General features: G+C 35.0%; 1 protein-coding gene across 4 annotated transcripts in view; it reads left to right on the forward strand.

Moving 5' to 3' along the window:
- SPAST (spastin) overlaps window positions 1-10,806 on the forward strand; it is a 52,479-nt gene that overhangs the window by 38,813 nt on the left and 2,860 nt on the right. For all 4 annotated transcript variants that reach the window (XM_060645159.3, XM_060645166.3, XM_060645143.3 and 1 more), the window contains 8 exons: window positions 107-178; window positions 1,532-1,607; window positions 1,848-1,939; window positions 2,087-2,166; window positions 4,591-4,633; window positions 5,578-5,657; window positions 7,044-7,114; window positions 8,784-8,824. In XM_060645159.3, the coding sequence (XP_060501142.1) occupies window positions 107-178; window positions 1,532-1,607; window positions 1,848-1,939; window positions 2,087-2,166; window positions 4,591-4,633; window positions 5,578-5,657; window positions 7,044-7,114; window positions 8,784-8,824 (555 nt within the window). The remainder of the gene's footprint in view (window positions 1-106; window positions 179-1,531; window positions 1,608-1,847; window positions 1,940-2,086; window positions 2,167-4,590; window positions 4,634-5,577; window positions 5,658-7,043; window positions 7,115-8,783; window positions 8,825-10,806) is intronic.

Here is a 10,806-nt window from a genome sequence, read left to right on the forward strand (position 1 = left end):
AAGTTGGATGCTTAACTAACTGAGCCACCCAGGCGCCCCTCAAGTGTGGTTCTTTGTAAAGGAAGATATTGAACTAATATAATGTTTTGCCCTTGTGATTTTTAAGGCTAAAGCAGTAGCTGCAGAATCCAATGCAACCTTCTTCAACATAAGTGCTGCAAGTTTAACTTCAAAATATGTGAGTGTTCTTTTTCCAGTATTGTCATATTTTATGTTGGTGTCTAGATGTTACTAAGTATAAATGGTAATAACATTACACAAGAAATATTTTTGAGTTTTATATCTATTATTTAGCTCTGATGGACATTAATCACTCTTCAAAAGACAAAGTTAGGCTCTTTTGAAGTTAGGATTGTGCTCTCAAATACTGTTTTAATTTGCTGGGGCTGTGTAACAAAGTACCATAAACACAACAGAAATTTATTGTCCTATAGTTTTGAAGACTAGAAATCCAAGATCAGGTATTGGCTGAGTTCTCATTTTTATAACATAATTAAAAGTAACTGTAAAATGATATCTCTTTTCTTAGTTATATTTTACTTTCTATGTGAAATTTTATAAGTGAAATTGTTATTAAAGTAGATGTACCCAACATGATACACATAGTATAATGGAAAACACTGTCTTGGAAGTTAGGAGATAGGGATTCCAACTTAACTGTTGGGTACTGAGCTGGTGTTAAGAAAAGAAAACTTTTAGGCCTCATTTATAAAGTGTTGATGTTGTCAGCAGGTGATCTCTCACGGGGGTCCTTCAGAATATTTGCTTTGTGATTCTAAATCTGAGGCCATTCTTTTTTTTAATGAAATTTTCAATTAAAAAAATAGATGCCACCTAGAGGACAGAAGAGTTTTTACAGTGGATTACCCCAAACCTCATGACCCTTTCATGAGTTGATTTTAATGCATAGAATTGTTTTATTATAGCATTTCATCCCCTGGAATGTCGCAAGGGGTGTTCATAGACCTCCTTGGCTATCTAGAAATACTTTTATACTTATTGACAGTGATATTGTGAGAGTTAATTTAAGTAAGTTTAGTTTAGTAGAGCACTTTGTAACTTACCTGGTTGTATGAATATACCCTACAACCAAGGACTTAAGAAATATGTACAGTGTCTGTTCCTCTCTCCTAATATTCCATCTTCTCACTAGTTATACCCCTAATAGCTATTCCATTCTCAAGTCTTAAGAATGTAGGGTCAAGCAAAGCAGAGATGTATTTCATTTTTTAAAGTACTTACCGGACCAGTCTAGGTTTCAGCACCAAAAAAAACCAAAAAAAAAAAAACCCAAAAAACTTATCAGACTGTATTAAATAATACTCTTTTTTTTTTTTTTTTTTTTTTTTTTTTTTTTTTTTTTAAATAAGCGATGGTTCAATAACCTTCCTCCCACAATTCCTTAAACCAAATCTTTGGTTGTTGCAAAGAAAGGAAATTCCTATATGTAAGACTTTTAATCATGAAATTTAAACAGCTGGAATAATGTTGCATTTTATGTGTATTACAGTGTATAATGCCTTGTTTTTAGGTGGGAGAAGGAGAGAAATTGGTGAGAGCTCTTTTTGCTGTGGCTCGAGAACTTCAGCCTTCTATAATTTTTATAGGTAAGAAAATGTTTTCTAACTAAGTTAGTTGAATATTTATGAAATTCCCTTCTCCAAGTTTGAGAGGTATAATGAAAAAGAGTATTCAGAAGGAACACGTTTTAAAGAAGTGCAAAGTTAAAGACTAATGAATTGTGCAGGACCTACAATATTAATAACTTAAGTAGTAAACTAGATTAATCTCAGATGACTGGTGTTGTGTGGCTTTATGTTAAAGTCTTATCCTTTTGTTTCCTTTAGATGAAGTTGATAGCCTTTTGTGTGAAAGAAGAGAAGGAGAACATGATGCTAGTAGACGTCTAAAAACTGAATTTCTAATAGAATTTGATGGTGTAAGTATTGATTATGGTATTTTTAAGGTGGTAGCATCTTAGTGTAGATATTTTCAAATTAAATGACTCAAATTAGAAATACAGATATTTATCATATTTTTGTTATTACTTTACCTAAAAGTACTGAAAAATTTTTTTGTCTTACAGGTACAATCTGCTGGAGATGACAGAGTGCTTGTAATGGGTGCAACTAACAGGCCACAAGAGCTTGATGAGGCTGTTCTCAGGTAGGGGGATTTATGTAGAAACACACATCGATTACAGGTGTATTTGCTCCTGTGTTCACCTCACATATGTCTTATTTCCTTCACTTTCAATTTGAAGACAAATTATTTCCTTCCTGGTATTCATCCTTTGGCCTCTTGTTACCTACTAAAGATTTTGAAGGCAGAGCCAACATGATACCACGGAAACTAGTTTTCACTTTGGTTGCAGGCAAATTGTTTATTTCTTCTGATTAGGATTAAATTATCTTAAAACACCAGAATGATTCTTACTTTTCTTTTAGTTGGCTTCATGAAAAGCAAATAAAAGCAGGATTCATGGAAATTATGTTCTGTGTTCTTGTATGATTGAACAAATTTATTCCCCTCCCACTAGAAGGATGGTTTGACTCAGCATAAAATTCTTGGGCCTCCCTTTCTTGGCCTGACGAATTTATTACATTGCTCCATTGTTTCTAGGATTAAATGTTGCAGTGTAGAAGTCTGAAGCCAGGCTGCTTTTTATTCACATTTATGGATTAACTTGATTTTTTTCTCTTTATTGGATATAATTTTTAACTATTGAAGTCTAGTTATTTGAAAAAGATGTCGATCTGTGTTATTTTTTCTGGGATTTGGTGTTTGTTTAAATTGAGAGTTATGAATCTCTTTTGTTTTAGGAAAGTTATTTTGAATACTACCTTTAATAGTTTTTCCTGATGCATTATTCTGGTTTTTTTCTTTCACACAATTTATGCATTATGTTGCCTCTTTTTGTCTTCCTTATCTTTAATTTCCTTTCTAGTCCTTTTTAACTCTAATTTCTTTTTTTGTTTGTTTGTCTTCTTGTTTGTTGTCCTTATTTCCTACTCAGTTTGTGTCTGATCTTCTTTGTGCTACCATTGTAACCTCTGTGTCTTTGGTGGTTTTCTTCTTCGCTTTCGTTGCTTTCCGGATCTCTGCAATCCCATTTTTCATCTTCTATTGTCTTATTTCCTTGAGCTTTTGTGTGTCATTGCCTTGAGACACTTACATCTCATTGAGCTCTTGTTTCGTAAAAATCTTTTTTTTTTTATTAAATAATTTTATTTCACAGAAAGTTACTTGGTCACAAATTTAATTTGCTCTTTGGAAAAATCTTCTTGTGTATGTTCTCTATATTTATTGTAACCTTTTCCCTCTTTTTTTTAGCACTTAAAAGAATAGCCATGTGCTTTTGCCTGTTTGGTTACTATTTTTATTTGAATAAAGGGGAGTTTTCTTGGCAAACCTAGTTTTGGAGTGATACTCTAGGAGAAGAGCTACCGAGCAAGTATCTTGAGTTGTCGTATGAGTAGACTGGACTATCAGGCAGTCTCCCTGAGTCACAATCAAACCGTACCTGATGAAGATTAGTCCATGCAAGACAGTTTGTGATCTTGCCAGACTGATTGATGTCTTCTTACAAAAATGATGTGTCTTTGAGTTTCTTCGTTCAGCCTCACCTGCCTTGCAGTTCCCCTGCTCCTGCCTGACTAGGTTTCACATGATATGCAGAGCCGTTCTTCACATGCTTCTTTAAATATGGGGAGGTTGGCTTTATTCCTCCTGAGTGTGCTGTTTCCTTTGGAAAACTCTGTGCTCTGATAGCCGTGTCTGGAACCTCCAGCAACAGATGCTATGTGTACCCTCCTTCGTATATTTTTCACTGCCCTAGGCAGCCCTTCTTCATACACTCTAGTTGTGTAAATGTTACCTGAGTTTGTTGATAGTGAAGTTTGCATATCTGTTTCTGTGGTCGTTATTGATTTTAATTGTTTTCCCTTTCAAGAAGACAGCAGAGATCTCTTTATTCTGCTCCTCATATCAGATTTTTTGTTTTAATAGCTCTCATATGTTTGTATTAAAAACATATGAGAACTTGACAATAGTGAATTAAGGAATTTTAAACATTATCTAGAGAGTTTTAAAGAGTAACTCAAGGGGCACCTGGCTGGCTTAGTCGTGTGCCTCTTTATCTTGGGGTTATGAGTTCAAGCCCCATGTTGGGTGTAGAGATTATGTAAAAATAAAGTCTTAAAAAAAAAAAAGTAACAAAATAACTCTTCACTTTAATGACTACTAAAATGCATTCAGATACCTTGAGTATTACACTTAAAACTTTTTTATTGTTGGGGCGCCAACTTTTTTATTGTTGGGGTGGCTCAGTCGGTTGAGTGTCTGACTTCGGCTCGGGTCATGATCTCACAGCTCATGAGTTTAGCGTCGGGCTCTGTAGTGACAGCTCAAAGCCTGGAGCCTGCTTCAGATTCTGTGCCTCGCTGCCCCTCCCCCAGTCGCATTCTGTCTCTGTCTCAAAAATAAATAAACATTAAAAAAAACTTTTTTATTGTCATTTGCTGCTTGAGTGGAGTTACTTGTAAATTCAAATCTATGTTTCTGAAGTTGTTTGAATCCTTTTTTTTTTAGGCGTTTCATCAAACGGGTATATGTGTCTTTGCCAAACGAGGAGGTATGTATCTATATCTGAATTTTTTTTTTTTTAACATGGAAACAAGGACTACCATCTTGACAATATTGATCTTCCAATTATTGGTACAGCCAGATTGGAAACCAGTTTGGCAATTTCTTAAAAAGATAAATGTAAACTTACCATAAGACCCTGTAATTCCATGAAAACATGTCTACACAAAGACACATATAAGAATTTTTATAGCAGCATTATAAATAATAGCCAAGAACTGTAAGGAGTCTAAAATGTTCATCAATTAGACAATGGATAAACAAATATGGTATATGCATTTAATGGAATACTGTTTAGCAATGAAAGGATTGAGATACTTAACACATGCTGTAATATGGAAAAACCTCAAAAACATACTAAGTGAAAGATACCAGATGTAAAAGATAACCTATCATATGATTCCATTTATATAAAATATCCAAAAAAGGCAAATTTCTAGAAACAAAGGAAACCATGGTTTGCAGAGGCTGTGGGTGGGAGTGGGAACTAAGTGTAAATAGGCATGATTGAACTTTTTTGGGTGTTAGAAATGTTCTAAAAGTGGAGTACGGTATGGTTGCAAAACTATATATTTATTAAAAGTCACTGAATGTTACACTTAAAATGGTGAGATTAGTGTTATATGAATTCATACCTCGAGAAAAGTGTTTTTTTAAAAAATTGTGGTTGTCTAGCTCAGACCCTTAACATCCTTGATAGTAGCAGCAGCTAATTCCTTAGTGCTTTATTTGGATTATCTTTAAGTCTCTTAAGAGCTCTCAAAAAATGGTCGTTTCAACTCCAATTAACAGACATGAGCGAGGCTCTAAGAACTAGAGTGATTTGTGTGTGATCATTCAGCTCGTAAATGAGGGTCAGGATTTGAATCTAGTTTTTGGATATTTCATTAAGCTAATTCTTGAGACTGATAATTCTTTAATATTTCTTTTTAGACACGACTACTTTTACTTAAAAATCTATTATGTAAACAAGGAAGCCCATTGACCCAAAAAGAACTAGCACAACTTGCTAGGTGAGTAATTTGATTTGGTCTATCTTAAAGTTTTTTCTTTCATAAAGAAGTCTTTCTTTTTTGTTTAAAGTAAACTCAAGTGTGAAATGAGTAATTTATTTTTCAGAAAACTGCTCGTCTCATCCTCTGCTTCCTTTATGTTTTTTCTTATCTCTCATTGTTAGATATGGTATCTGAATTTAAATTTCTAGATCCTCTACAAGACATGACCTAAATATCTGATAGTAGTACATGCTTTTTATAAATTTATTAAAACTTATAAGTGGTATTAAAATAGTTTAAAAATTTTTAAGACACTTATCTCTGCCCACACCAGCACAAATATTCTCATATAAATTTGTTCTTTATATTACACATAATTTTTTTAACTTTTACATCTTCTAAGTGGTGTACTTAAGTAGAAACTGAATATGGGAGGTGCACTTGTTGAATTTTAGTCTTTGAAAAATCTCACAAAGTAATTTAAATATTCAAGAAGTATGTGAATAGCTGGTAATTTTAGTAAATACTCTGAGTCCCAGATAACCTATGAAGAAAGAATAAATTCAATACTTGGAAATAGTGAAGTTCTTCTTTGTTGTTCCAGTAAAGAATTCAGCTAATAATGTTTGATCTCTATAGTTATTTAACATAGTACATAAGTAAATGCTTTCTTTTCGTGTTTTATTTTTTTCTTCCCCTTTGCCCTCCCTAGTTCTTAGTTCCCTTTGATAATCTCTTGGCTGCCCAGGACTCTCCACTGTGGCATCCCATTCAGGTGTGCCTCTTTTTGCCAATGTCTTCTACCCCAGACTCGTCCTTTACCTTGTCTGTCCTATATTTAAAGAAATGTACCTTGGACACCTGGCTGGCTCAGTCAGTAGAGCATGCAACTTTTTATCTCAGGGTTGTGAGTTCAGGCCCCATGTTAGGTGCAGAGCTTACTAGAAAAATTAAAAAATATATATTCTTAGTTAAAAAAAAAGAAAAGGAATCTACCTTGACTGGCAGTGTTCTTTGTCAAGGTAAAGAAACATTCATTTCATTAACTTACTTACAGAGCAATAATTAATGGTTATGTATCAGTTGGCCAGCAATGGCTTATGGCTGTTACCTTTCCAGGGGATGTATTTATATCTAATGGAGCTTCTTGGACATATAATATGCCTTAATGTAAAGAAATGATTCTTATGATGAAAATTTGAGACATTCATTCTAAGGAGCCTTGCCTGCCATAGATGGTTTTCTTTGTTTTCAGCAAGTGGGCCTTTCTGTGCCCTTAAAATCAAAGTGTGTAGCTGTCTGCTTGATGACAGAGGCAAACTAGATTTTACACTCTTTCTACATGGAGGATTTTAAATCTGCAAAGATGAGAATCATTTGCTCTTTCTTCCTTCCCATTCTCAGAATGACCGATGGATATTCAGGAAGTGATCTAACAGCTTTGGCAAAAGATGCAGCACTGGGTCCTATCCGAGGTATGTGTACAGAGCTTGAGACATTTTGACCTATTTATTAGACCACTTTCGAAGTTTAGGAAGCCCTATTGAGAGGCGTTTTTTAAGTAGTAGTAGGAAAGCATTGAAGCTGCTGGAAAACTTGATATGAAGTAGTTTCTTTTTCTTGTTTGTTCTTTTTAATTTTTTTTAATGTTTATTCTTGAGAGACAGAGCGAGAGAGAGGGAGACAGCACAAGGCGGGGGAGGGGCAGAGAGAGAGAGGGAGATACAGAATCCAGAGCAGGCTCTGAGCGCTGAGCTGTCAGCCCAGAGCTCAATGTGGGACTTGAACTCATGAACTGGGAGATTGTGACCTAAGCCGAAGTCAAGACACTTAACCACTGAGCCACCTTGGTGCCCCGGTATGTGGTAGTCTCTAGACTGAGTGTCCACAAACTTTTCAGTGAAGGGCCTGATAAATATTTTAGGCTTGTGGGACCACATAGGCTCTCCATTGCATATTCTTTTTGTTTTTTGTTTTTATAAAAAAACAAAAATGCGAAACCATTCTCAGCTCACAGACCATACAAAGACAGTCCATGGATCAGTAGACCATGACCCCTATTATAAACAACAGGTTTCAGTTGTTTTTTTTTAATTAAAAATTTTTTTATTGAAATATAGTTAATATACAAGATTATATTCGTTTCAGGTGTACAACATAGTGATTAGACAGCTCTGTACATTAAGGAGTGCTCACCATGATAAATTACCATCTGTCCTATGTTTCACTTCTTGATAGTAGGTAGCCAGCAGAAAACCCAAAGGAAAAGAAAACATTTTTAAGCAAGCGAAAAAGAAAAACAAAGGGAAAATGTTCTTTTCTGGTTTTGGGCTTTTTTCAACTTGAGTAATCTGATTATCACTTGAAATTAAAGTGTGTAAGAGAAGTTTTTACTTGTATTATTATTTGTTATCTTTTGAGGAATTGCTTTGTGTTGATTCCTATTTGTTGATTCTGAAATACCATTCTGATACCACTTTAGACTAGATATTCTCAGCTGCTTTTCCACAGGCGGCATGGGCAGTGGATGGGTGATGCTCTTAACTATGCACTCAGATTGCTGGCTGTGGTAATAAAATAGAACATGGAACATGCAGCTTCTAGAACACATCTCCTGCAGTGAGACAGTGTACTGACTCGGAATTGCTGCTTTGGAGCAAAATAAGTATAACCTTGAGAATATATTTTGAGATTCTGGCAAAGCATTCTAGTCAAACTCTTACTGCCAGAGGTACAAAATCTTGTTCAGATAGTGGACTCAAAACAGTAGCTAATATATAAACCATTTGTATTTTTTCCAGAATGTTTTAGCTATTAATTCTGAAGCAGACAAAAGCTGTTGGCTTTAAAAAAAATAACCTAAAGCCTTTGTAAAGAACAAGTTGAATCTTTTAAGTTCAATCTCAAATTGGTAAAATTTATGACTCCTAGGCAATATGCAAAGAAATTGAATGCCTCCCAGTTACTCCTAAGAAGGAATGTTATTCTAAGCATTTATAAATTGTGCTTAATATTTTGTGTCTTCCTTTTAATACAAATAATTTATATCAAACATGTACTTTTAGATCATTTTACTTGGTTTTGCTTTTCAGCAATTTAAACTTACAGACCTTTTTTTTAAAGTGGCTGTCTTATATTTTACAGAACTGAAACCAGAACAAGTAAAGAATATGTCTGCCAGTGAGGTATACTGTTCTATAATTTTCTTTGCTCTGGTTCTCTATATTGTAAGACTTCTCTTTTGTCTGGATTTTTGTCTGTGATTTGGTTAGAAGCTAGAAAAAGTTCTTTGTTTCATTTCAAAATCTAGAGGCATATCAAATTACAGTCTCTTACAATGTTCTTTGGTAATGGACAAAAATTATTGTACATAGTCATTAAGTCATTTTCTATCAAATCATGTTATGTAACTACTAAACAGAAGAAAATCATAGAAAACTTGAGGATTTTACTCTTTGTAACAAGTTAATCCCTTCATATTCTATTAGTTTTTCAGTGTTTGTTTTCCTCCTTATAAAAACAATACCAATGTAATGTGATTCATTGCAGTTTCTTAGTGTGATAGGCCCTCTTATGAGATGCTAACGCATTTCTTTTTTTTTTTTTTTTTAATGTTTATTTATTTCTGAGAGAGAGAGAGACACAGAGTGCTAGTGGGGGAGGGTCAGAGAGGGAGGGAGACACAGAATCCGAAGCAGGCTCCAGACCCTGAGCTGTCAGCACAGATCCCATCGTGGGGCTTGAACCCACCTGAGCCGAAGTCTGACGCTTAACCAACTGACCCACCCAGGCACCCCCATACTACATTGTTTTTTATTAGTACTGGTGTTGAATTAGACTATTCCAATGGCAAGAGCCTGAAAATACACGTATTTTTAAAATACCATGAATTCATTCTGATGGAGTACATTTATTCCAGTATTACAGCATAATATCTACTTGAATTTTAGTATATGTGCTGCCGAAGCGAGCACATATCTACTTGAATTTTAATCCCATACTTAAAAATATAACTTTATCCACTATTTTAAAAATATATATGAACCTTATTTAAAAATCTTTTTATTTTTTTTTAAATTTTTTTTTTAACGTTTGTTTTTGAGACAGAGAGAGACAGAGCATGAACAGGGGAGGGTCAGAGAGAGGGAGACACAGGATCTGAAACAGGCTCCAGGCTCTGAGCCGTCAGCACAGAGCCCGACGCGGGGCTCGAACTCACAGACCGCCAGATCATGACCTGAGCCGAAGTCGGCCGCTTAACCAACTGAGCCACCCAGGCGCCCCTAAAAATCTTTTTAATGTTTATTCATTTTTGAGAGAGAGAGAGAGACATAGTGTGAGTGGGGAAGGGTCAGAAAGAGAGGGAGACGCAGAATCTGAAGCAGGCTCCGGGCTCTGAGCTGTCAGCCCAGAATCCAAGGCAGGGCTTGAACCCACCAATGGTGAGATCACACCTGAGCCGAAGTTGGACACCTAACCGACTGAGCCACCCAGGCGCCCCATATGAACCTTATTTTAAACTAAATGTTAGGAACACTAAAATTAAATATGAAACTACTGAATGAATTACAAGAAATAATATTACAGTACCTTTTGTGACCTTGTTATAAGTTTTGGTTCTGTATATTTTATCGAGTTTATTTTTAATCTGATGGTTTTAGTATTAATTATTTGGTAGACTTTTAGCTGTTAGTTCCAGACTTATGAGTTAATATATATAAAATGCTTAAAGCAGACTGGCACTTACATAGTATCCTAGTAGTCACAGTATCCATATGGAGACTTACTTGTGTGTAATGTGTGGATACTATGTATCCATATGTAAGTGTCCATAGATTTAAAAATACATAAATACTTAATGGCATTTTGATATAGAAATTAAGGAAATCTATTTTATCAGTCACATTTATGAGATGAGAGGAAAACAAGTAATTTGGTTTCTAAAATTGTATACTAGAATTTTGTAATTTTTTAAGTTTTATTTATTTTTTTAAAGTTTACTCATTTATTTTGAGAGAGAGAGGGCACACATGTGAGTGAACATGAGTGGGGAGGGTCAGAGAGAGAGGGGGAGAGAGAGAATCCCAACCAGGCTTTGCACTGTCAGTGTAGAGCCCCACACGGGGCTTGATTTCACAAACTGGGAGATCATGACCTGAGCCAAAAT

This window comes from Panthera onca, chromosome A3 (genome assembly GCF_046562875.1).
Source record: "Panthera onca isolate mPanOnc1 chromosome A3, mPanOnc1 haplotype 2, whole genome shotgun sequence".
In the NCBI taxonomy this organism is placed as follows: Eukaryota; Metazoa; Chordata; class Mammalia; order Carnivora; family Felidae; genus Panthera; species Panthera onca.